General features: G+C 42.9%; 1 protein-coding gene and 1 long non-coding RNA gene across 5 annotated transcripts in view; both read left to right on the top strand.

The window, feature by feature from the left end:
• The window catches only part of SEL1L3 (SEL1L family member 3), a 119,838-nt gene extending 112,034 nt beyond the window's left edge, over positions 1 to 7,804 (top strand). Inside the window, exon 24 of one of the 4 annotated variants that reach the window (XM_032273591.1) lies at positions 7,140 to 7,804. In XM_032273591.1, coding sequence (XP_032129482.1) covers positions 7,140 to 7,279 — 140 coding nt within the window. In that variant the 3' untranslated portion in view covers positions 7,280 to 7,804. The other 3 variants (XM_032273586.1, XM_032273605.1, XM_032273593.1) reach the window with 3 other exon arrangements.
• A 5,481-nt stretch (positions 7,805 to 13,285) lies between these two features.
• Positions 13,286 to 27,563, top strand: part of LOC116547738 — a 17,394-nt gene continuing 3,116 nt past the window's right edge. Inside the window, exons 1-2 of the long non-coding RNA XR_004267158.1 lie at positions 13,286 to 13,391; positions 19,273 to 19,277. This is a non-coding gene — a long non-coding RNA (uncharacterized LOC116547738). The remainder of the gene's footprint in view (positions 13,392 to 19,272; positions 19,278 to 27,563) is intronic.

The following is a 27,563-nucleotide window of genomic DNA, read 5'->3' as shown; positions in this document are numbered from 1 at the left end:
GGGAAGCTGAGGCAGGAGAATCTTTTGCACCCAGGAGTTCAAGTCTGCAGTGAGCTATGATCACACCATGGCACTCCAGCCTGGGCAACAGAATGAGACCCAGTCTCTAAAAAAGTAGAAGGAAAAAAAAAAGATTAAGAATAGATGTAGGGCAGCAGAATTTCAAACTTATTTTTCAGAATCATACCACTTTTTTTTTTTTTTGAGACAGAGTCTCACTCTGTCACCCAGACTGGAGTGCAGTGGTGTAATCTTGGTTCACTGCAACCTCCACCCCTCTGGGCTCAAGAGATTCTCTTACCTCAGTCTCCAGAATAGCTGGGATTACAGGCACGAACCACCACACCCAGCTAATTTTTGTATTTTTGTAGAGGCAGAGTTTCTCCATGTTGAGCTGGCTGGTCTCGAACTCCTGACCACAGGTGATCCGCCCACCTCAGCCTCCCAAAGTGCTGGGATTACAGGTGTGAGCCACCATGCCCGGCCCAGAATCACAATACTTTAAAGCAGTGATTGTCACCTGTCTCAAATCCATTGCCCCTCACATAGGAAATATTTTGTAGCATATTTTTTAGTACCTTGAAATGAAATTCATTATAATTAACCCATCTACGCACAATTTAAAAAGTCAATATAGGGCCCTAACAGCAATATAAAGCGGAAATAAAAAGAAAGTAATTATAATAAAATAACTTTGAGTTCAGTAAGTAAATTCTCGCCCAGTATTTCTTAATTTTAATGTTCATATGAATCATCCAGCATTCTTATTAAATGCAGAAACCGGTTCAGGAGGTCTGGCTCAGTGGATTTTGGTTCAGTAGCTAGGCCCTGAGACTTGGCATTTCTAGCAAATTCCTAGATATGCCCACACTGCTGTTTAGTAAGATCATGGTTTGAGTAGTAAGGGCCTAGAATTTAAAAAAAAAAAAAAAAAAAAAAAACTCCACACGTTTCTGAAATGTGCCCCCACAGTGGTACCTGCCAGCCCTGTTAGAACTGATGTTAACAGTTGAAATATGGGCCGGGCATGGTGGCTAACGCCTGTGATCCCAGCACTTTGAGAGTCTGAGGTGGGTGGATCACCTGAGGTCAAGAGTTCGAGATGAGCCTGGCTAACATGGCGAAAACCCCGTCTCTACTAAAAATACAAAAATCCTCTGGGCATCACGGCAAGTGCCTGTAATCCCAGCCACTTGGGAAGTCAAGGCATGAGAATCACTTGGACTCCGGAGATGGAGGTTGCAGTGAGCTGAGAATGCGCCACTGCACTCTGGCCTGGGCCACAGAGCAAGACCCTGTCTCAAAATTAAAAAAAAAAGAGAGAGGAGTTGAAATATGTAGCAAATTATTTTTGCATTTTTAAAAAGTCCTCATCAAAGTGCAAATTTGTCATTTATTTATTTATTTATTTATTTATCGATGTTGAGATGGAGTCTCATTCTGTCGCCCAGGCTGGAGTACAGTGGTATGATCTCGGCTCACTGAACCTCCACCTCCCGTATTCAAGTGATTCTCCTGCCTCAGCCTCCTGAGTAGCTGGAATTACAGGCACATGCCACCACCCCCAGCTATTTTTTGTGTTGTTAGTAGAGACAGGGTTGGCCAGGCTGGTCTCGAACTCCTGACCTCAAGTGATCTGCCCGCCTAGGACTCCCAAAGTGCTAGGAGCCACCATGCCTGGCCTGTCAGTACTTTTAAGTAAGAAGGTACTCCAGCAACACAATGGAGCTGATGGGATGATGGAGCAGGGTTATCAAGGCATGGAAGAGGTGAGGAGAGACTGCCACAAAGGGGATGCTGCTCAGAGACCAGGTTCCTGCCCCTTGGTGTCTCCCCAGTGAGCTGGTGCACGAGGTCCTGAGACCTGCCGCACAGCTGGGGGAACACAGGGATGGGTGCCTGTAGCAGCGTGGTGTTGTGAAACAAACTTAATAACGAACTCTGGGTGCTGACTGACAGTGTAAAAAACAGAAAATGGATTCGAGAGTTAGCCTCCCGTCAGCAGCTTTGGGTGAGGATTGTTGCTATAAGTTAGGGAGCTTTGTCATTTTGTGATTTGCACTTTTTTCTAAGCAGTTGTTTTTAAAAAGTAATGATTTATAGTCAAGACTTGCAGTTGAGCTGTCCATCCATTTTAGATGGACAACTACCTTGTCCATCCAAGGTAGCTCAGCTCCAACTACCTTCATGGTCCTCCTGAGTTTCTATGCTCTGTGATATATAGTGGACATGTCATGGCATTTGCCACACTAAATTGTCCCACATCAAGAGGGCCAGCCATGCAGGATGGTAGTTAACAGCATCGGTGTGGGAGTCGTGCTGCTAAGATGCTGCTCAGGCCACTAGCTATCTATGTGACCATGGGCAAAGGAAGGAGCCTATCTGTGCCTCACTTCCCTCTTCTGCAAATACGAATAGTAGTACATCCACTGCCTGTTGTAGGTGAGAGAACCAAATGAAGTAACACAACGTAAAGTGTCTAAAACTCCACAAATGGGCTGGGTGCAGGGGCTCACACCGGTAATCTTAGCACTTTGGGAGGCCAAGGCGGGTAGATCACCTGAAGTCAGGAGTTTGAGATCAACCTGACCAACATGGTGAAACCTCATGTCAACTAAAAATACAAAAATTAGCCGGGCATGGTGGCGCATGCCTGTAATTCCAGCTCCTTGGGGGGCTGAGGCAGGAGAATCACCTGAAGCTGGGAGGCACAGGCTGAAGTGAGCCAAGATCACGCCATTGCACTCCAGCTTGGGCAACGAGAGCAAAACCCCATCTCAAAAACAAAACAAAACAAAACCCCACAAATTTTAGCTGGTAGCTCTCAAGGAGTATGTCTTCTGGGGCACTTTACCTGCAATTAAAGCATGCTGACACTAGGTAGCACCTGCACATAAGTGGCATGATTTACCTCAATAACAGACATAATCACCAAAGCCTAGTATGTTTTTCTTTGCTGGTAGACTCTTTCTAAAACATTTAACTCTTTTTTTTTTTTTTGGAGATAGAATCTTGCTCTGTTGCCCAGGCTGGAGTTCAGTGATGCGATCTCAGCTCATTGCAACCTCCACCTCCCGAGCTCAAGCAATTCTTCTGCCTCAGCCTCCTGAGCAGCTGGGATTACAGGTGTGCACCACCATACCTGGCCAATTTTTGTATTTTTCGTTGAGATGAGGTTTCACCATGTTGGTGGAGCTGGTCTTAAACTCCTGATCTCAAGTGATCCGCCCAACTTAGCCTCCCAAAGTACTGGGATTACAGGCATGAGCCACCACACCCAGCCCATTCAACTATTTTTTAGAGCATTTCAACAAAGATATTGATTAATCTACCAAAAGTACCCAAGATAGTGCAATTGGTACTTTTGATAGATTAGTCAATGTCTTGATCTTCATCATATAGATTTATATATATATAAAGAATATATATCTATAAAGAATATATTTATATATAAAGAATATATATAAAAAGAATATATACTTATGTAGACAGTATATATATTCATATATAAAGAATATGTTCATATATAAAGAATATATACATATATATATAAAGAACATATATTTATATATAAAGAATATATATATGTATTCTTTCCTTCAAGGGAGCTTGCGTTTGACTCCTGGCTCACATCCCACCAGGCAGCTCAGTCTTTCTTGAGGCTTAGGCCTCCCATGGTAGTGGAAAGGTCCCTAGGTTTGGGTGGCCCTACAGTCACTCAGATAGTCACCAGTCTGATAGTAGAACACACATCATCCTGGGCCTGCAATGTCCCCCCAGGTCCACTGGCTTTGCAGCTTCTGAGTCTCCTGGGCGCTCCATCATCTTTGCCAAAGTCGAGCTTCTCTCAAGTCTTCATTTCTGATTGCTGATGGGGGCAAGTAAAGGCCCTGCTGTGGGTACAACCCAAGGACTCCTAAAAGCTCCTTTCCTCGCCTGTTGCATCTCTTTTTATTATTTTTATTTTTATTTATTTATTTATTTATTTTTTATAAAGATGGGGTTTCACCATGTTGGTCAGGTTGGTCTTGAACTCCTGACCTCAGGTGATCCGCCCACCTTGGCCTCCAAAGTGCTTGGATTACAGGCGTGAGCCACCAGTCCCAGCCCACCTGTTGCATCTCAAAAGCACTCTCCTTGTCTCCTCTCAGGGAGAATACACCAAGCATAATTGCCTTAATGGATCAGGCTTTTGAAAAACAAAAAATCCCAAGATAAAGTACGTCTGGAGCCATCTCCACTTCTGCCCTGCCACAAACCTCCTAAGACCAAAAAATCGTGGAGCCTGGCCAGCTGCCTGAAGGAAGCTAAAGGGAAGAACAGAAGGAGACAATAGAAGTCGTCATTTCAAAGAAAGAGTCCTGCCTGACTAATATATCATGTCAATTTACGTCTCAGTAGAATACACCCTATAGAGCAAGATTTGTAGAACTACTAGCTCCTCGGTACAACTAGGTAACCTTTTAAACCAACATCAGTACATTTATAATTTAAGACTACTCATCCCTTCCGGCTAAGTGGTTAGCCTAATGTGCTTTTAAAAAGAGTAAGGTGATATGTACAAGAGTAATTAAACCTTTTCCTACTGTTTCCTGTCATCTACATTTCCAGCTAATGAGGTTTCTACTAAAATTATAGTAAAATGTCACAAAGTAGTGCTCATGAAGGGAGCAGTAGCCTTATAGTCAGAGAGATTTCATGGGGAGGTTGTCCTCCCGTCCTATCTCATTAGCTTGACGTCTTACCAGGACCTCCGCTCCTGAAAGGTGTTTCAGTGACATGAATCTTACACCTACACCGGGCCCTGCTAGGCTCAGAGGCCCAGATGAAGTAGGCAAGATCTTACTCGCAGCACACAATTTCTAAGGCTTTCCCTTTATACCTCATTTTTGCAAACATTCTCTCATTTCAGGATGAATCCAATATAGTCCCATGTATTCTTCTTTCTTTTTGCTTCCATCTGGTCAGTAGGCAAGCAGGATGTTCTTCCTAACAACAGCAGAGATCAGCAAACCTTTTCTGTAAAGGACCAGATAATAAACATTTTGGGCTCTCGGGGCTGTCTTGGTCACAACTACTCTACTCTGCCATCTTAGCTGAAAAGCAGCCATTGTGGGTTTCTTTTTTTACTGTCTTTTCTTTTTTTTTTTTTTGAGACAGAGTCTCGCTCTGTCAACCAGGCTGGAATGTGGTGGCGTGATCTCAGCTCACCGAAACATCCGGCCTCCCAGGTTCAAGCGATTCTCATGTTTCAGCCTCCCGAGTAGCTGGGATTACAGGCACGCGCCATCATGCCCAACTAATTTTTGTATTTTTAGCAGAGACAGGGTTTCACCATGTTGGCCAGGATGGCCTCGAACTCCTGACCTCAGGTGATCCACCCGCCTGGGCCTCCCAAAGTGCTAGGGTTAGAGGCATGAGGCATGCCACTCGGCCTGTGGCTGGGTTTCTAATAAACCTTTACTATGGACGCAAAATTTGAATTTCATATATTTTTCATATGTCAAAAAATATTACTCTTCTATTCAATTGCGTGAACATGTAAAAACTGTTTTTAGACCATGAGCCATATAAAAACAAGTGGTGGCTACATTTGGCCCATGGGCCAAAGTTTGGGCCACTTCTTGATCGTTCTCACTAATGGACAGAAAATGGTCCCCCAGGCAGCAAATAATTCACAAATCACTTCTAATCTGTAATTTTTTAAACAGCATGCTTATTGTCCTGGTTACCTTGATTCTTTCTAGTCCAGTAATAAAATTAGTGCACATTCCAGGGGAGCAGAGACAAAGAGGCCACTTTAAAGCTAGGCCAGGCTGTGGGGGGCTTGTGCAGTGATTGCAAACCCCCAGTGGAAGAGGGGGGTCCTCCCACAGATAATGACTAACTTCCTGTAGAAACAGCAAGCTTTTTAATATGCTCTTACCAAAGATTTAAATGGTAGCAGTGCTAATTATGCATTCTTTCTACATTTACACATTGGCACTTTTTTTTTTAAATCAGAAAACTGATTGCTAATTTATCTTGTTACCATGGTGATTTAAACATTTCCCTGAGCTGGAAAGGAAAACACATGCCTTTGTACTTCATAAACTTCCTCAGAGATCATCAGGAAGGTAAATCTTAGGATCAGAGTGAGTTTCAACGTCATCTACTCCAAGACTGTCAATTCACAAGTGAGGAAACCGAGGCCCGGGAGACTTAAACATTTTACCACCAAGATGTCTGCCGTTCTGTATCTATCCCAAGGTCACTTGTTAGCAGCAGGTAAATGAGACTTGCCCAAACCAGTTCTCCCAACTGTAGCAAAATGGTCTTTGTGCCTCATCACTGGGGCTTTGATCACTAGATCACCTGCCAGAGTAATGACTTTATTTATTTATTTATTTATTTATTTTGAGATGGGAGTTTCACCCTTGCTGCCCAGGAGAGAGTGCAATGGCGCGTTCTTGGCTTACTGCAACATCCTCCTTTCTGCTTCAAGCTATTCTCCAGCCTCAGCCTCCCCAGTAGCTGAGATGACAGGCACCGGCCACCATGCCTTGCTAATTTTTTTGTATTTTTATTAGAGACAGGGTTTCATCATGTTGGCCAGGCTGGTCTCAAACTCTTGACCTCAGGTGATCTGGCTGCCTCAACCTCCCAAAGTGCTGGGATTACAGGCGTGGGCCGCCACGCCAGCGCGCCTGGCTGAGTAATGGCTTTAGTGACCTTAGAAAGGGCACATCATTCTGCAGCATCCTGCCCCTTCCCACCACTTTCCTATTCTTTCAGAACAGTCTTGGAATCCACGTCCTCTTCTGTAGGTACTGAAAGGGTCCCGGAGGAGAATTCCTGCATATATCCAGAAAAGCCAGAAGTTTGGGGACCCATTCTTGGACTTCCTAGAATGTCCCCTTGGGGAAGACCATTGGCACTTGTCAGTGAAACACTTGAAGGGTTTTTATCTAGATATCAGATTGTCAGCATGTGATGGCATCTTGCTAAACTTAGATAATGGGTCAAAGTTGCCTGGCTGGTTAGTGTCAGGGTCATTAGACTGGATGCATCTCTCCTGCTTGCCAGAGTCTAGGTATGGTTGTGCGTCCTGAATGCACTGTTTTGAGCATTCAGCCCCTGTTGTACATGTGTCTCTGCAGCAAGTGATCCCCTGCCAAGACTGTCGCGGGCCTCCCCAGGCACTGCCACGTCCACTGCAAGTCCAGCTGTGACTCCGGCTGCAGATGCCTCTGAACAGGACCAGCCAACAGTTGCTAATAACCTGGAGCCACGTGGGTGAACTGTGCACTCCAGTTCTCTCCAGATAAGAGAGAAGCCTTTCAACAGCTGGTATTGGGAAGCTGGGGCCAGGGCATGATCCTGATAAACACCTTAAATGTCTTGTCAACCGGATGCGCATCTTGGACTTGGTGTCATTCTTTTTTTAAGTCAAATTACAAGGAAGTACCCAGATCAGGCAGTGGTAATACCAAAGGTCCTCAAACACATACAGGGAACATCTTGATCACAGGGCACGTGTGGAGGTTTACTGGGTCATCACAGACTTTTGTTTCTAAGGAGTCATAGCTTGCCCTGTGACCGATCTGGATTCTTAGACACTAGGAGGTGTCTTAAGAATCACAGTGGGTGGTTCATTCCTTTATCAAAGAACAGAAAATTATGACTTCTCTACAGGGTAGATAAGATTTTGGTACCTGTGTTTGCCACAGCCCTGTTCCTCAAAGCCGAATTGATAGATTTCTCTTTGACTTCCAAGACCCAGCAGTTATAAGGCACCTTAAAATAAATTGTTTATGCCTGGAAATGCAGGGAGGGTAATGGCTTTGTAAATTGGTTTACATTTTTCTCCTTGAGTTTTTCTAGGGTCGTAGCACTTCCGAATCATTTAATGACATTGTCGGATATCTTTTACATTTCAATTGCAATCTATGAAATTACAGTTAGAAGATTCTTAGTATTTAAGTGTAGTCTTCTCCACGAATTACCCATTAGAATAGACTGGCAGCAACGGAATATGCAGAAAGTAAGCCTTTAGCTTATAGTTTCATTCCTACCCCTTACGCCTGCCTGAGTCTACACAGGGGTGTGTGTGTGTGTGTGTGTGTGTGTGTGTGTGTGTGTGCGCGCGCACGCGCACGCGTATGTGTGTATGTGTGTGTATATGTGTGTATATATATGTGTGTGTGTGTATATGTGTGTGTATGTATATGTGTGTATATGTGTGTATGTATATGTGTGTGTGTTTGTATGTGTATGTATGTGTGTGTATATGTGTGTATGTATATGTGTGTGTGTGTGTGTGTGTATGTGTGTGTGTGTGTGTGTGTGTGTTAGGGAGAGGAAGAGGAAGAGCAGAATGCCTGTATTCTACATGCTGCTAAGGTAGTAAATAAATCAGTAATGCAATATTGTGGGTCCAAACTACTCTTTGCACTACTTTATTTACAGTAGTAAATAAAATTATTTTTATACAATTGACTACCAGAAAGTGTCTTGTTTTTCTTTTTTATAATTACTCTTACCATACAAAGCCTACAGGTCCATGCATTCTTCTTGAGGAGGCAAAAAAGAAAAGTCCTCCTGATGAGAGGGCTTATTTTTCATAACCTATTAACATTTGTGGATAGAAAGGTGGCAGGAGGCCTCTCTCCAGGAATCCTGTGCTCAGGGCTGGCCCCGGAATGTTTGCAGGGTATCAGACATTGTTTCAGGGCTTCGTGCTGCTCTGAGGCTGGGCTTTATGTTAATTTCAGACTAAGCTTGCAGTTCATCCTCCTCCTCCTACGAGTGCTGCTCTTGTTTTAGCAAATGTTGTCCCCCCATTTGCACAAAAGCCAGACGTTGGGGGCCGACAGTCCTGGATTCAAATTCTGGTCCCGTAACTGACAAGCTCAGTAACCTTTAGTGGGTGATTAACCTTCTCTGAGTCTCAGATTCCTGTGCTGTACAATGGGGTGATAAAAACCACCTCTTGGGCTTTTCATGAGGCTTAATCGAGATAATACATGTAAAGCCTACAAGATAGGGTCTTGTATTAGGCCGTTCTTGCATTGCTGTAACAAAATACCAGAGACAGGGTAGTTTATAGAGAAAAGAGGTTTAGTTGGCTCAGAGTCCTGCAGACCTTACAGGAAACATAGTGCTGACAGCCATTTGACTTCCAGGGAGGCCTCAGGAAGCTTCACGACAGAAGGGGAAGCAGGAGCAGGCCTGTCTTGCATGGCCAGAGCAGGAGTAAGAGAGGGCCAGGCAGGTGCCACAGACGGTTATTTATTTTATTTTTGTTTTTTTCTCTCTCTCTCTCTCTATATATATATATATATACATATATATATATATGTCATATATATGATATATGAGAGAAATATTTAATATATAAAGACATTTTTAATATATATGAAATATATATCTCTCACACACACACACATATATATATAGAGAGAGAGACAGTCTTGCTCTGTCTCTCAGGCTGGAGTGCAGTGGCACAATCTCAGCTCACTGCAACCTCCACCTCCTAGATTCTGGTGCCTCAGCCTCTGAGTAGCTGGGACTGCAAGCGTATGCCACCATGCCCAGTGAATTTTTTGTATTTTTAGTAGAAACAGGGTTTTGCCATGTTGCCTAGGCTGGTCTCGAACTCCTGAGCTCAGGCAATCCACCTGCCTCAGCCTCCCTAAGTGTTGGGATTACAGGCATGAGCCACTGCACCTGGTCTATTACATATGTGTATGTATATACATATATATATTTTTTAAATTTTTTGCCACATAATTTTAAACAACCTGCTGTCACATGAACTCACTATCATGAGGACAGCATCAAGGGGATGGTGCTAAACCATTCGTGAGAAATCCATCCCCATTATCCAATCACCTCAACACCATTATCCAATCATCTCAACACCGAGATTTGAGCAGAGCAAATATCCAAACTATATCGGGTCCTAAATATGGTTGGTATTATTTTTATAATATAAGAAAGAGCAATCTTCTCTGGGCACAGTGGCTCACACCTATAATACCAGCACCCTAGGAGACCAAGACAGGCAGATAACTTGAGGGTGGGAATTTGAGACCAGCCTGGCCAGCATGGCAAAACTCCCATCTACTAAAAATATAAAAATTTAGCCAGGTGTTGTAGCAGGCACCTGTAATCCCAGCTACTCTGGAGGATGAGGCAGGAAAATCGCTTGAAGCCTGGAGGTGGAGGTTGTGGTGAGCCGAGATCATGCCACTGCACTCCAGCCTGGGCAACACAGGGGGACTCTGCTTCAAAAAAAAAAAAAAAGAAAGAGAGAGAGAGAGAGAGAGAGAGAAAGGAAGGAAGGAAAGAAAAGAAAAGAAAAGAAAAGAAAAGAAAAGAAAGAAAGAAAGAAAGAAAGAGCAGGCTGAGGGGCCAGAGAGTGACTCTGCTCTGCTGAGATCTTTTCTTTATGGCAAACACACCCGTTTCCAATCTGCTGGGAACATGAGCTGCTGACTGCTCACAGCTACACGCCACACTGGGAATCGCCCTAAGCGGTAGGGATCTGGACAAGGTCAAACCCTTGCAAGAGCAGCCTATGGCCAGTGGTTCCTTGATGTAGGCAGTTTCTCAATCTCAGCGCTATTGACATTTGAGCTGGACAGTTCTTCACTGCGGGGCAGGGTTGTCTTGTGTACTACAGAATGTTAAACAGCACCCCTGGCCTTGAATGAATGAATGCTTGCAGAGGGCACTCGCCACCCCTGCCTCCCAGTGTGACAGCCAAAAATGCCTCCAGACATTGCCAGACACCTCCTTGGGAGCAAATTCACAATCTCTTCCCCTGAGGAATGACTGATGTTGGAAAACAAAGGTCCTTGCCTCTGTTTGGAACAGTGCTGAAGGCCAGGGCATCCCAGCTCCAAAACTCCATCTTGGCTGCACCCTCACTGCAATGCAACTTCCCACTCTGCTCAGTTCCCAATTCTGCCTTCCTCATGTTCCTTTTTTTTTTTTTTTTTTGAGAACGAGTCTTGCTCTGTCACCCCAGCTGGAGGACAGTGGCATGATCTTGATCCTGGCTCACTGCAACCTCTGCCTCCTGGGCTCAAGAGATTTTCCTGCCCCAGCCTCCCCAGTAGCTGGGATTACAGGCATGTGCCACTATGCCCAGTTAATTTTTGTGTTTTTTGTAGAGGTGGGTTTTTTGCCATGTTGGCTAAGCTGGCCTTGAACTCCTGACCTCAAGTGATCTACCAGCCCCGGCCTCCCAAAGTGCTGGGATTACAGGCATGAGCCATTGTGCCTGGCCTTTCCTCATGCTCTTACAGGATTTTCCAACACTAATCCCCAGAAATCTTCACATCCAACTCTGTGCCTCAATTTCTAAAAAAAAAACCCTAATGTATTAGTTTGCTGAGGCTGCCATAACCAAGTACCACATACTAGGTAGCTTAAACAACAGAAATTTATGTTCTCACAGTTTGTCCAAGATCAAGACATTAGCAGGATTGATTCCTCTAAGCTCTAAGTCCTCTCTCCTTGGCTTTTAGATGGCTGTCATCTTTCGGTGTCTTCATGTGGTCTCTCTTCTGTGTGTGTCTGTGTCCTAATCTCTTCTCATAAGGGCAGCAGCCATACTGGATTAAGACCCACACATATGAGCCTGGCACAATGCCTGTAATCCCAGCACTCTGGGAGGCCGACACAGGTGGATCACTTGAGATCAGGAGTTCAAGACCAGCCTGGCCAACATGGTGAAACCCCGTCTGTACTAAAAATACAAAAATTAGCCAGGCGTGGTGGCACGCACCAGTAATCCCAGCTACTCGGGAGGCTGAGGCACAAGAATCGCTTGAACCTGGGAGGTGGAGGTTGCAATGAGCTGAGATCGCACCACTGCACTCCAGCCTAGGTGACAGAGTGAGGCTATCTCGAAAAAAAAAAAAAAAACATCCACACATATGACCAAATTTTATCTTAATTAACTCTTTTTTCTTTTTTTAGATGGAGTCTTACACTGTCTCCCAGGCTGGAGTGCAGTGGCAAGATCTCAGCTCACTACAGTCTCCCACTCCTGGGTTCAAGCTGTTCTCCTACCTCAGCCTCCCAAATAGCTAGGATTATAGGCATGTACCACCACACCCAACTAATTTTTGTATTTTTAGTAGAGATGGAGTTTTGTCATGTTGGCCAGGCTGGTCTTGAACTCCTGACCTCAGGTGATCCACCCGTGTCAGCCTCCCAGAGTGCTGGGATTACCGGTGTGAGCCACCATGCCCGGCCAATTGACTCAACTCTGAAAAGGCCCTGTCTTCAAATACTGCCACATTCTGAGGTACTTGGGGTTGGAACTTTAACATGTGAATTTAGTGGCAGGACACAAGTCAGCCCCTACCACCGACAGACCTCACACCATGGGAGGCTGCTTCCTGTCCAGAATATGGACTCATTCATGGGATCCATCCTGGTCTGCTCAGCTCCAAGTGAGGTTGGGAAATGCTGGCACAGTTCTGAGATCAAACCTGGGTTCAGGTGAAGCTGGTAAGCTCATTGTCAATGCACGTCCCACCTTACACTTCTGTTCTCTGGGGATTTCTCAAGAATGTATGATCTGGGTCCAGTACACACCTCAAGCCCCAAACTTCCTCTTCTCTCCTTAAATTCTAAATACAATTTCCATAAACCTAGTGTCCAAGCTGGCTGGAATAGAACCCTGCAAAATAAAGGCAACATGGGGTAGGAGGGAAGGAAAAAGAAAATAGGAGGTGTGAAAGAAAAGTAAATCTTGGGACTCCCAAAATCACTAAGCAGGAAAAGTCAAGCTGGGAACTGCTTAGAGCAAACCTGCCTCCTTTTTTACTCAAAGTCACCCCTCTGCTCACTGAGATAAATGCATATCTGATCTCCTCCTTTGGAAAAGCTAATCAGAAACTCAAAAAAACACAACAGTTGGCCTGGCACGGTGGCTCATGTCTGTAATCCCAGCACTTTGGGAGGCTGGGGCAGGGGAATCACGAGGTCAGGAGTTCAAGACCAGTCTGGCCAACACAGTGAAACCCTGTCTCTACTAAAAATACAAAAAAATTAGCCGGGCATGGTGGTGTGCACCTGTAATCCCAGCTACTCAGGAGGCTGAGGCAGGAGAATCTCGCGAACCTGGGAGGTGGTGGTTGCAGTGAGCCGAGATCGAGCCCCAGCCCAGGCGACAGTGTGAGACTGCATCTCAAAAACAAAACAACAACAACAAAAAAAAAAAAAAAAAAAAAACAGAAAAAAAAAAACAGAAAAACAAAACAATGCAACAGTTTGTCTTTCGCCTGTCTATGACCTGGAAGACTCCTCCCCGCTTCGAGTTATCCTGCTTTTCCGACTGAACCAGTGTTCATCTTACATATATGGATTGATGTCTCATGTTGCCCTAAAATGTTTGGGCACATGTTATCATGACTTTCTGAGACTGGGTCACGGGCGCACCTCCTTGACTTTGGCAAAATAAACTTCCTAAATGGATGGAGACCTGCATCAGATATTTTGGGTTAACAGAGTGTAGGGTACAGAGGTGACATTCAGTTACTTCCCTATTGTCCCCCCCACTTGGGACATTCTTAGACAATAGGTTGCAGACCAGTAGGCTGAAACAAATCCAACCCAAAGATATAATTTTTTAGGCCCACTCAATATTTTTAAATTTTTTGGCTGGGTGCAGTGGCTCATGCCTGTAATCTTAGCACTTTGGGAGGCCAAAGTGGACAGATCACCTGAGGTCAGGAGTTCGAGACCAGCCTAATTAACGTGGAAAACCCCATCTCTACTAAAAAAAAAAAAAAAAAAAAAAATCTGAGCATGGTGACAGGCACCTGTAATCCCATCTACTCAGGAGGCTGAGGCAAAAGAATCACTTGAACCCAGTAGGCGGAGGTTGCAGTGAGCTAAGATCATGCCACTGAACTCCAGCATGGGTGACAGAGCAAGACTCCATCTCAAGAAAAAAAAATCGATTAATTGCTAACATTGTAAAATCAAGGATTTGGGGCGTCTCCTAACACCTCTAACGATGTGAAAAAATTGAGTTTTCATTGCTGCATAGCAAGAATTAGCTGAGGCTGACTAGGTCTGCCCCTTTTAGTTAGAGTCAGTCCTTTCCAATTTGCCACAGTCCCCACTCCCTGTTGATTTACACCTAGTCCATTTATTCCTCTATGCAGGCATTTGGGTTCATAACTCATGGTTTGAACCTCCTTCTCGTCATTCTTAATGACTTCATTGTGACAAGTCTGAGAGTGATCCTCAAATTCACTTACTGCTTAAGCATTTCCAAGCTTTTGGGATCTAGGGAACTGGTACTCTGGTAGGCTTTCTTTCTTTCCTTCTTTCTGCTCCCTGGTAGAGGGAGATGTCAAGCTGTAGATCATTTGGAGTCCCAATGAAGTGTCCAACAAAGCCACAAGACAAAATGCCAATTAAAAAAATTATTAGTGTTTTCCTACAACAGCAATAACTAACTAGAAAATGAAATAGTAATATTAAATGTAAATAAGATTTCATTTACAATAACAAGACAGTTGTAAAGTGTCTAGAAATTAACCAAACTATGAACTCATTAGACGTTTTTAAGGAAATTTAAAAAGTCTACTTCTTGGCCAGGTGCAGTGGCTCACACCTATAATCCCAGCACTTTGGGAAGCTGAGGCAGGCAGATCATGAGGTCAGGAGTTTGAGACCAGCCTGTCCAATATGGTGAAACCCCATCTCTACTAAAAATACAAAAATTAGCCAGGAGTGGTGGCACACGCCAGTAGTCCCAGCTCCTTGGGAGGCTGAGGCAGAAGAAGTGTTTGAACCCGAGAGATGGAGGATGCAGTTGCCAAGATTGTACCACTGCACTCCAGCCTGGGCGATAAAGGAAGATTTCGTCTAAAAAAAAAAAAAGTTTACTTCTTGAAGTTAAGACCCTTAAAGAAATAAAATAATAAAAATTATACTAAAGTACTGAAAGAAGACATATAAAGCAGTATGCCATGTTCTTCAATAGAATAATAATATACAAACTATTAATTTTCCTCAGAATTAATATATAAATTCAATGGTATTACAATCAAAGTGGTAATTTTATGAGTTTGTGAGGAACTGACACACTGAGTGTAATGCTTCTGTGGAAGAATAGAAGTCCATGCACAGCTAAGGAAAGTTTGAGAAAAGAAGAAAAAGGAGAATTGACCTACCAAATGTTGTTATACTACAAAGCCAGAAACAAACAGTGAGGTGGTAACGCAGGAATAGACAGAGTTTAATGCAAAAGCTGAGAAAGCCAGGAGCAGACCAGGTCTGTATGGAAACTTGATCTCTGATAAAGAAGCATAACAAGCCGGTTGGGCTTAAGAATGCAAGATTTAGGCCAGGCACAGTGACTCATGCCTGCAATCCTAGCACTTTGGGAGGTCGAGGAGAGCAGATTGCTTAAGTGCAGGAGGGGGAGCCCAGCCTGGACAACATGGTGAAATCCCATCTCTACAAAAAATATAAAAATTAGCCGGGTGTGGTGGTGCACGTCTGTGGTACTAGCTACTCGGGAGGCTGAGGTGGAAGGATCGCTTGAGCCCAGGAGATTGAGGCTGCAATGAGCCAAGATCATGCCACTAATCTCCAGCCTGAGTGACAGAGCAAGACACTGTCTCAAAATAAATAAACAAGTAAACAAACAAATAAATAATAATGTCAAGTGAATTGGACTTACCTGTGAAAGGCAGAACTACAAAGCTAGCAATAGAAAACATAAGAAGATTTTACGCATTTTGAATAACAAAAGATTTCTTAAACAGTATACAAAAATAGAGATTTCTCTTCTTCAAAAATGACAGATTTCTGCTCAAGAAAGAACACCGTTGGTGATGCACAAAGTTGGTGCATTTAGTGTGAGATTTTCAACGTCCCACACTTAAAGCATCAATGTCTAGAATGTGCAAAGAATGCATGTTAATCAACCACGACAACGGGCAGAACCTCCTAGAAAAAATCTTCAAAGCACGGAACAGGCAATTTATGGAAGGAGAAACCCTAATGACTTAATGTGGATGAAGAGCTGCTCAGCCTGACTCGAAGTCCAAGAAATACAAATTAAAATACAAAGATGCCACTTCGCACCCATCCTAAATGTTAGAAATACAGTTAACATGGCCAGGCGAGGTGGCTCACATCTATAATCCCGGCACTTCGGAAGGCTGAGGTGGGCAGATCACTGAAGGTCAGGAGTTCAAGACAAGCCTGGCCAATGTGGTTCTAAAAGCCTGTCTCTACTAAAAATACAAAAATTAGCTGGGCATGGTGGCAGGTGCCTGTAATTCCAGGTACTCAGGAGGCTGAGACAGGAGAATCGCTTGAACCCGAGAGGCAGAGGTTGCAGTGGGCTGAGATCGTGCCATTGCATGCTACCCTGGGTGACAAGAGTGAAACTCCATCAAAAAATATATACATATCTGTTATATATTATATAATGTATATCTGTTATATATAATATGTATTATATAATGTTTATTTGTTATAGATAATATATATTATATATTATCTATATTACAGATATTATCTATTATATATAATAGATGTTATATTATATATATTATCTATATTATATATATTATCTACATATATAATATAATATATAATCTCTATAATATAATATATATTATCTATAATATAATAGATAATATATATAATTATATATATGTATTAATTACAAGTGTGAGCCACTGCATCCAGCCACTAAGAACAAGATTTATGCACAGCAACAGATATGTTGGAAAGGTTATTATATTATATAACATATACAAATAATATATATTATATATTATATTACATAATATATTATAAAAAAAAGTGGGTGGATCACTTGAGGTCAGGAATTCGAGACCAGCCCGACCAACATGTTGAAACCCTGGCTCCACTAACAATACAAAAATTAGCCAGGCGTGGTGGAGCACAACTGTAATTCAGCTACTAGGGAGGCTGAGGCAAGAGAATCGCTTGAAACCAGAAGGCAGAGGTTGCAGTAAGCTGAGATTACACCACTGCACTCCAGCCTCGGCAACAGAGCAAGACTCTCAGGAGAAAAGAAGAAAACCAAAGAAATGCAGGTAATACTCTGAGTATGTGGGGAAACAAATTCTCTAGTCTCACTGCACAGATGGCAGAGTAAACAGGTGAATAATATGACAGTAAAGTACTTAGTGAGATTAAGCATTTAAGGCTCAGCAAGCCCATCCCAGGTATGAGCTTCCCGAGCTCTGCGCAGGTCCAATAGGGGCTATGTATAAAGGAGGGTGATGCTCATGGCACTGTTTGAGAGAGCAAGCGGGAGCAGCCTGGATCCTGGATGTGTCCATCAGTCAGAGGACAGATGTGCTTGATGAATGTCATAGAAAACCATGCACCAGTCAGAAAGCTAAGGACTAGATTTTTTTTTTTTTTTTTTTTGAAACAAAGTCTCCCTCTGTCACTCAGTCTGGAGTGCAATGGCACCATCTCAGCTCACTGTAACCTCCACCTCCTGGGTTCAAGCGATTCTCCCGTCTCAGCCTCCCAAGTAGCTGAGATTACAGGTGTGTGCCACCACACCCGGCTAATTTTTTTATTTTTAGTAAAGATGGGGTTTCATCATGTTGGCCAGGCTGGCCTTGAACTCCTGACCTCAGGTAATCCGCCCACCTCAGCCTCCCAAAGTGCGGGGGTTACAAGCGTGAGCCACTGCGCCCGGCCACTAGGAACTAGATTTATGCACAGCAACAGATATGTTGAAAAGGTTAGAAATAGCCAGACTTGTTGGCTCACTCCTGTAATTCTAGCACTTAGTGGGAAGCTGAGGTGAGAGGACACTTGAGCTCAGGAGTTTGAGACCAGCCTGTACAACACAGTGAGACCTCGTCTCTATTAAATAAACTATTAGGTTAAAAATATTTTGATGAATGGAAAAAATAAGAAACTGAATGGGAGCTATACCTCAATACTAGTTATATAAGTTAAAAACCAACCTCCTTGGCTAGGCACGGTGGCTCATGCCTGTAATCCCAGTACTTTGGGAGGTCGAGGCGAGTGGATTTCCTGAGATCAGGAGTTCAAGACAAGCCTGGCCAACATGGTGAAACCCCATCTCTCCTAAAAATACAAAAAATTAGCTGGGCATGGTGACATGCCACTGCACTCCAGCCTGGGTGTCAGAGTGAAACTGAAACTCCATTTCAAAAAAAAGACCCTAATACTATATATGTACATGTGTGAATGTACACATATATGCATATACACAGATTTGTGTGTATATACACACACAAACACATTCTTTTTTCTTTCAGAATATACACTTTGTTTGTTTGTTTGTTTTTGAGACAGAGTCTTGCTCTGTCACCAGGCTGGAATTCAGTGGCCAGCTCTTGGCTCACTGCAACCTCCACCTCCCAGGTTCAATCGATTCTCCTGCCTCAGCCTCCCAAGTAGCTGGGACTACAGGCATGTGCCACCACACCCAGCTAATTTTTGTATTTTTAGTAGAGACGGGGTTTCACTATTATTGATCAGGATGGTCTCGATCTTTTGACCTTGCAATCCACCTGCCCTGGCCTCCCAAAGTGCTGGGATTACAGACGTGAGCCACTAAGCTGGACCAGAATACACACATGGTTTCAAATAATCGTTTCTCCATTTTGGTGCTATTCACATTTTGGACCAGATAGTTCTTTTTGGTGAGAAGCTGTGTGTGCATTGCAGGACGTTTAGCAACATCTATGGCCTCTCTCTACCTGATGCCAGTAGCGCCCACTCAGTTGTGACAACCAAAAGTGCCTGCAGACATTGTCAAATGTCTCCTGGGAGCCAAACTGCCCTGGTTAGGCACCCCTCATCTAAACCACATGTCAAACGCATTAGCATGACCACTTAGGTTCTCAGAGGTAGGGGTTGTGAGACGTACTGTGTGAGGAAGGAAAAATACTAACATAAAACAAGAACAGAGTCTTGTACACAATGGTTATGTTGTGCCATGAACTGAGGAGAATGATTCCCTCCCGTGTGGGCAGCTGAGCTCCAAATACAAGAAATTTAAAAAAAAGAACAAAAAACTAACATTGGCCCTCGTCCTCTGAATTGGTGTATGTTTATTGGTATTCAGTCAGCCACAACCTGAGTATCTTTGAAGGCAAATAAATTTAGTGCACAATATAATCTTTTGCACTTTGGTTTTCACTGTGACTTTAGACAGAGTGAAGGAGCCTTGGTGTTTCTTCAGTGAGATGAAACTAAAGCAATTTCTGAAGGGTGCAAAAGCTCTAGTGTCAGGAAGACTGTGTTGGATTAACCAACAGAGAGGCAAAACCTCCACTGCAGCGTTGAACAAAGCAGACAACAAACAGTGCTGGAAACCAAGATCAGCCCCGATGGACTTACCTGGATTTTGCAATTAGAAACAGCCAGACAGAAGCCTTTGAAAATAAACGGTACGATCATCCCTTCCACATCCATGGGTTCCTCATCTGTGGACTCAACCAGCCTTGGGTCAGAAATATTATTTTTAAAAATTGCAAACCAGGTGCAGTGGCTCATATCTGTAATCCTAGCAGTTTGGGAGGCTGAGGCAGGTGGATCCCTTGAGATTAGGAATTCAAGACCAACCTGGCCAACATGGTGAAACTCTGTCTCTACTGAAAATACGAAATTAGCCAGGTGTGGTGGTACGTGCCTATAATCCCAGCTACTCAGGAGGCTGAGGCAGGAGAATCACTTGAACCTGGGAGGCACAGGCTACAATGAGCCAAGATGGTGGTATTGCACTCCAGCCTGGGCAACAGAGCAAGACTCTGCCTCAAAAAAAAAAAAAAAAAAAAAAATTAGGCTGGGCACGGTGACTCATGCCTGTAATCCCAGCACGTTGGGAGGCCGAGGCAGGCAGATCACAAGGTTAGGAGTTCAAGACCAGCCTGACCAATATGGTGAAACCCCATCTCTTAAAAAAAAAAAAAAATTGTGACTGTATTAAACGTGTACAAACTTTTTTTGATCATTATTTCCTAAGCAATACAGTGTAACAACTATTTACACAGCATTTACATTGGATTAAGTAGTGTAAGTAACCTAGAGATGATTTCATGTATATGGGAGGATGTACATAGATTGTGTGTGAATACTATACCATTTTATATCAGGGACTTGAGCATGCAAGGATTTGAGGGAAATCCTGGAACCAATCCCCACAGATACAGAGGGACTACTGTATTTTTGTTATGGACTGAATGTTTGTGTCTTCCCAAAACTCAAATGTAGAATCCCTAACTTCCAATGGGATAGCATCTGGAGCTAGGGCCTTTGGGAGTGATTAATGAGTTCATGAGGGTCAAGTCCTCGTGATAGGATTAATGCCCTTATAAAGAGATGCTGGAGGCTGGGTGCAGTGGCTCACGCCTGTAATCCCAGCACTTTGGGAGGTCGAGGTGGGCGGATCACCTGAGGTCAGAAGTTCGAGACCAGCCTGGCCAACTTGGTGAAACCCCATCTCTACTAAAAATACAAAAATTAGCCAGGCATGGTGGCACATGCCTGTAATCCTAGTTACTCAGGAGACTCAGGCAGGAGAATCGCTTGAATCTGGGAGGCAGAGGTTGCAGTGAGCCAAGATGGCGCCATTGCACTCCAGGCTGGGCAACAAGAATGAAACTCTATCTCAAAAAAAAAAAAAAGAGAGATGCTGGAGAGCTTGCTCTGTTTCCCACATACACATAAAGAAGAAGGCATGCAAGTACACAGCAAGATGGCAGCCACCTAGAAACCAAGAAAAAATGCTTCAGGATAAAATTTACCTTGCTAGCACTTCGATTTTGGACTTCCCATTCTCTACAAGTGTAACAAATAAAGTTCTGTTGTTTAAACCTAGTCTGCAGTATTTTGTTATGGCAGTCTGAGCCAATGAATGCAATTTTCTAAAAGTAGCATATTATTGGCTGGGCATGGTGGCTCATGACTGTAATCTCAGCTCTTTGGGAGGCCAAGGTGGGCAGATCACTAGGTCAGGAGTTCGAGACCATCCTGGCTAACAGTGAAACCCCATCTCTACTAAAAATACAAAAAATTCGCCAGGCATGTTGGCATGTGCCTGTAATCCCAGCTACTCAGGAGACTGAGGCAGGAAAATCGCTTGAACTTGGGAGCTGGAGGTTGCAGTGAGCCAAGATTGTGCCACTGCACTCCAGCCTGGGCGACAGAGTGAGACTCCATCTCAAAAATAAATAAATAAATAAAAATTGGTAAGTTTACAGAAAATCTGAAAGACACTACTGACATCCTTAACCTAATTAACACTTATAGAATATCATGCTCAACAATTGCAAAATATACTTTCTTCTTTTCAAGGTCACATGGAATGCTCACCAAGATGGACAATATCTTGAAAAACAAGTTTCATTCAGTTTCAAAATATAGAAATCTGGCCAGGCGCAGTGGCTCACGCCTGTAATCCCAGCACTTTGGGAGGCTGAGACGGGTGATAACCTGAGGTCAGGAGTTCGAGATCAGCCTGACCAACATGATGAAGTCCTATCTCTACTAAAAATACAAAAATTAGCAGGCATGGAGGTACACACCTATAAGCCCAACTACTTGGGAGGCTGAGGCAGAATTGTTTGAACCTGGGAGGCGGAGGTTGCAGTGAGCCGAGATCTCGCCACTGCACTCCAGCCTGGGCAACAAAAGCAAAAGTCAGTCTCATACACACACACACACACACACACACACACACACACACACACACACACAAAGGAACTCTTATGGCATATATTATCTGACCACAATGGAAATAAATTGAAATTCAACAAAAATAAAACAGCCAGAATAGTTAAAAAATAACCTGCTGCTAAAAATGCACTGGTCAAAATCATAAATCACAAAGGAAATTAGAAAATATTTTGAACTGTCTCCGGGTTTAAAAAGAAAAATAATAAAAAAAAATAAAATATTTTGAACTGAAAGATAATAAAAAACAACCTATTATTTGTAGGATTTTGTAACATTAAATGTTTATAAGAAAATAAGATCGAGGCTGGGCGCGGTGGCTCACCCCTGTAATTCCAGCACTTTGGGAGGCTGAGGCGGGTGGATCATGAGGTCAAGAGATTGAGACCATTCTGGTCAACATGGTGAAACCCCGTCTCTACTAAAAATACAAAAATTAGCTGGGCATGGTGGCACATGCCTGTAGTCCCAGCTACTCGGGAGGCTGAGGCAGGAGAATTGCCTGAACCCAGGAGGCGGAGGTTGCGGTGAGCCGAGATCGCGCCATTGCACTCCAGCCTGGGTAACAAGAGCGAAGCTCCGACTCAAAAAAAGAAAAAAAGAAAATAAGTTCGATCTCAAATCAATGACATAATGTCCACCATAAAAAAAAATTAAGCTAAAGTTGAAGAAAGCAGAAGGAAAATATAATAAAGAGAAGAAATTTGTGAAATTGGAACAAGAAAAAAATAAAGAAAATCAAGAACTGGTTATTTGTGAAAAAAATAATAATATTGATTTTAAAAGCTCTAGAGAAAGGACACAAATTTTCCAATATCAAGAATTAAAAAAAAGCCATCACTTCACATCCCACAGACATTGAAAGAGTAATAAGAGGCCGGGCGCGGTGGCTCACACCTGTAATCCCAGCATTTTGGGAGGCCAAGGTAGGTGGATTATGAGGTAAAGAGATTCAGACCATCCTGGCCAATGTGGTGAAACCCCGTCTCTACTAAAAATACAAAAATTAGCTGGGCGTGGTGGCACACACCTGTAGTCCCAGTTACTCGTGAGGCTGAGGCAGGAGAATCGCTTGAACCTGTGACGCGGAGGTTGCAGTGAGCTGAAGTCGCGCCACTGCACTCCAGCCTGGCGACAGAGCAAGACTCTATTTCAAAAAAAAAAAAAAAAGGAAAAGAGTAATAAGAGAGTATTATGGAAAAGCAAAAAAGAAAAAATATACATACCTGAATCGATCCTTAGAAAGACTGGAAACAAAAAAAAGAAAAAAGAGAATATTATGAAAAATTTATGCCAATAATTTTGACAACTTAGGTAAAATGGAAAATGTATTGAAATATGTAGTTAAGAATAGATAGCTTTGGCCAGGTGTGGTGGCTCACACCTCTAATCCTAGCACTTTGGCAGGCTGGGGGGGAACACTGCTTGAACCCAGGAGTCCAGGGACCGCCTGGACAACATAGGGAGACCCTGTCTCCACAGGCGAGGGAAAAAGAATAGATAGCTTGACTAGCCTACACTTCTTAAGGAAATTGAATTCATAGTTAACACCTATGAAAATCGTTTCCTAAAAAGAAAATTCTAAGCCCAGATGGCTACAGCAGTGAATCTATCAAACATTTCAGGAAAATATAATGCTAACTGTACACAAGCTGAATCTATCAAATATGTCAGGAAAATATACCAACTGTACACAAACTCTTTCAGAAAAATAGAGAAAAATACTTCTGAACTGATTTTATAGGCCAATGCTACCTTAATGTCAAAGTCAGATGAAATATTACGAAAATAGTAAACAAAACTCCAATTAATATTTCTCATAAACATAGTTACAAAAGGCTGGGCATGGTGGCTCACGCTTGTAATCCCAGCATTTTGGGAGGCCGAAGTGGGTGGATCGCCTGAGGTCAGGAGTTTGAGGCCAGCCTGGCCAGCATGGAGAAACCCCGTCTCTACTAAAAACACAAAAATTATCCAGGCATGGTGGCAGGTGCCCGTAATCCCCGCTACTGGGGAGACTGAGGCAGGAGAATCACTTGAACCCGGGCAGCAGAGGTGGCAGTCAATGAGCTGAGACAGGGCTACTCCATTCCAGCCTGGGACACAGAGCGAAACTCTGTCTCAAAAAAAAAAAAAGATACAAAAATTATTAACCAAATATTAGCAAATTGAAACAAGCAATTAATAAAAAGGAGAATACATTGTGATCTAGTGTAGTTTATCTCAGGAATAAAGATTGTTTAACATTTAAAACCAATCTCTGTAATTAATTATATTAACAGACTAAAAAAGGATAAAACTTCATGTCAATAGATGCAGATAAAGCATTTGACAAAATCCAATGATCCTTTTTATTTTTTATTTTTGCTTGAATTTCTCCCCCTCAAAAAATCCAATGTTCCTTTATGTTAAAAACACACAGCAGGCTGGGCATGGTGGCTAACGGCTATAATCCCAGTACTTTGGGAGGCTGAGGCAAGCAGATCACCTGAGGTCAGGAGTTCGAGACCAGCCTGGCCAATACGATGAAACCTGGTCTCTGATAAAAATGCAAAAAAAAGAAAAAAAAAAAAGAAGAAGAAAGAAAGATAGAGAAAGAAAAAAATTAGCTGGGAATAGCGGTACCTGCCTGTAATCCCAGCTACTCTGGAAGCTGATAATTGTTTGAACCTGGGAGGCGAAGGTGAGTCTCCCAGTGAGCCAAGATGGCGCTGCTGCAGTGAGCCAAGGTGGTGCCACTGCACTCCAGCCAGGGCAACAGAGCAAGACTCTGTTTCCCCAGAAAAACAAAAAAAAAGCACTTAAAGCTCAATAATAGAAGTCCAAAAACTCAATCCAATCCAAAAAAAGTGGGGAGCTGGGGCATGCAAATAAACTGAACAGCCTCTTCACCAAACTAGTCATAAGGATGGCAAAAAAGTACATTGAAAGTATGTTGATCATTATTCAATGAAAATTAAAACCACATTGAGATACCACTGCATATCCATTATCATAGCTAAAGTTCAAGAGACTAGCGTTGGCAGTGACTTAAAATAACTGGAACTCTCATTTACTGTTGGTGGAAATGTAAAATGGCACAACTACTTTGGAAAACAGTTTGGCAGTTTCTTAAAAAGTATACACTTCTCAAGTTAGTACTGTCAGATAATGAACACTCAGTGAAATTTAAATTTTAGACAGCTAGTGAATAATTTTTCAATATAGGCTCTAAATATTGCATGGGATATATGTATCCTAAAACATTACTTCTTATTTATCTGAAATTCAAGTTTAAATGGATGCCTTATATTTTTATTTACTAAATCTGCAAATCTACTTCCCATACACCCCAGCTATTTCACCCCCATGTAATTACCCAAGAGAAAACTATCTCCACGTGTACACCAATGTTCACAGTAGCTTGCTTGCTTTTCTTTCCTTCTCTTTTGCTTGCTTCTTTCTTTCCTTCTCTCTTTCTTTCTTTCTTTCTCTCCCTTCTTTCTTTCTTTCTTTCTTTCTTTCTTTATCTTTCTTTCTTTCATCTTTCTTTCTTTCTTTCTTTCTTTCTTTCTTTCTTTCTTTCTTTCTTTCTTTCTTTCTTTCTTTTTCTTCTTTCTTTCTCTCTCTCTTTCTTTCCTTCCTTCTTTCTTTTTCTTTCTTTCTGATGGACTCTCACTCTGTGGCCCAGGCTGGAGTGCAGAGCTACAATTTCCACTCACTGCCACCTCCACTTCCCAAGTTCAAGTGATTCTCATGCCTCAGCCTCCCAAGTAGTGGGATTACACGTGAGCACCACAATGCCTGGCTAACTTTTTGTATTTTTAGTAGAGATGGGTTTTCGCCATGTTGGGCAGGCTGGCCTCGAATCCCTGACCTCAGGTGATCCACCCATCTCAACCTCCAAAAGTGCTGAGATTACACGCGGGAGCCACTGCACTCAGCCCATAGCAGCTCTCTCTGTAATAGGTCCCAAACTGGAACCAACCCAAATGCCCAAGAACAAGAAGTCTGGATAAACAAATTAAGGTATATCCATACAATGGCATACTACCAGCAATAAGGAATGAACTATTAATACACACAAAACATGGATGAATAATTCTGCTGAGTGAAAGAAGCCAAACCAAAAAGAGTAGTTATCAAATGATTCCATTTAAATACAATTCTAGTCCGGGCGCGGTGGCTCACACCTGTAATCCCAGCGCTTTAGGAGGCCGAGGCGGGCAGATCACAAGGTCAAGAGATTAAGACCAACATCGTGAAACCCTGTCTCTACTAAAAATACAAAAATTAGTCGGGCATGGTGGCGGGTGCCTGTAATTCCAACTTGGGAGACTGAAGCAAGAGAATCGCTTGAAGCTGGGAGACAGAAGTTGCAGTGAGCCAAGATCGAGCTGCTGTACTCCAGCCTGGCCACAGAGCAAGACTCAATCTCAAAATAATAATAATAATAATAATAATAGTAAAATAAATAAATAAAATTCTAGAAAATGCAAACTGATTTATAGTGACAGGAAGCTGACAATTGATTGCCTGGGCCAAGTGTGGGGTAGACAGCAGGGAGGGAAGGATGCTTTTTCAGCTTCTAAGCATGATGGATATACTTATCATCATGACTGCGGTGAAGATTTTCCAGGTGTAAACCTATGCCAAAACTCATCCAATCATATTTTTCAAATAGGTGCAGTTTATGATGGGTCAATTATGCCTTAACGTAGCTGTGCGATTTTATTTGTAATGTTCTTGTACAAGTTTACTCTGTATATAACAGTTTGTGAAACTCCATGGCCAACAAAACAAATATTTTACTCACTTAGAGAGATAGGACCAACAAACACAAAACCTAAATAAAAGCACAAGTGTTAAACAAGAGGAAGTGAGAGATAACATTTGTAAATATTAAAGCTGTGTGTTTCGATTTCCCTTTGAACTCATGCTCCTTTGCAGCTTTCGTGGAGAAAGCCCTAATGCTTATAACCAGAGAGCTGAACAAAGCTATTATCTGACTTTTATTTTATTTTTGAAGACAGAATCTTGGTCTGTTGCCCAGGCTAGAGTACAGTGGAGTGATCTTTCCTCACTGCAACTTCAGCCCCCTGGGTTCGAGCGATTCTCCTGCCTCAGTCTCTTGAGTAGCTGGGATTACAGGTGTCCATCACCACCCCCAGCTAATTTTTGTATTTTTAGGAGAGATGGGGTTTCGCCATGTTGGCCAGGCTGGTCTCGAACTCCTCACCTCAGGTGATTCTCTTGGGCCTCCCAAAGTGCCGAGATTATAGGCATAAGCCACTGCACTTGGCCTTATTTGACTTTATTTACAGAATGATTAGTTTGCAAACTAATCCTGATGGAGAAAGAGTGAATTTTCTACATTTCTTTAGAATATCAAAGGATAGATTTGGAGGATCAGGGAATAGATTTTTCTACCAATCGTGTAAAGACAGTATCCCCTTCTACCTGTGGCAACTAGTACTACGGTTAAAAGAAATAACCAGGGAGCCAGGTGTGGTGGCTCACACCTGTAATCCTAGCACTTTGCAGGGCCGAGGCAGGTGGATCACCTGAGGTCAGGAGTTTGAGACCAGCCTAGACAATATGGTGAAACCCCGCCTCTACTAAAAATACAAAATTAGCAGGGCGTGGTGGCGCATGTCTGTAATTCCAGCTACTTGGGAGGCTGAGGCAGGAGAATCGCTTGAACCTAGGAGGCAGAGGTTGCAGTGAGTCAAGATCGTGCCATTGCACTCCAGCCTGGGCAACAAGAGCCAAACTCCATCAAAAGAAAGAGAGAGAGAGAGAGAAAGAGAGAGAGAGAGAGAGAGAGAGAGAGAGAGAGAGAGAGAGAGAGACAGAAA

This window comes from Sapajus apella, unplaced genomic scaffold, assembly GCF_009761245.1.
Source record: "Sapajus apella isolate SASKATOON/1434 unplaced genomic scaffold, GSC_monkey_1.0 scaffold5, whole genome shotgun sequence".
NCBI classification, from domain to species: domain Eukaryota; kingdom Metazoa; phylum Chordata; class Mammalia; order Primates; family Cebidae; genus Sapajus; species Sapajus apella.
The sequence above is the reverse complement of the archived record's forward strand: the minus strand, read 5'-3'. Positions and strand labels throughout refer to the sequence as shown.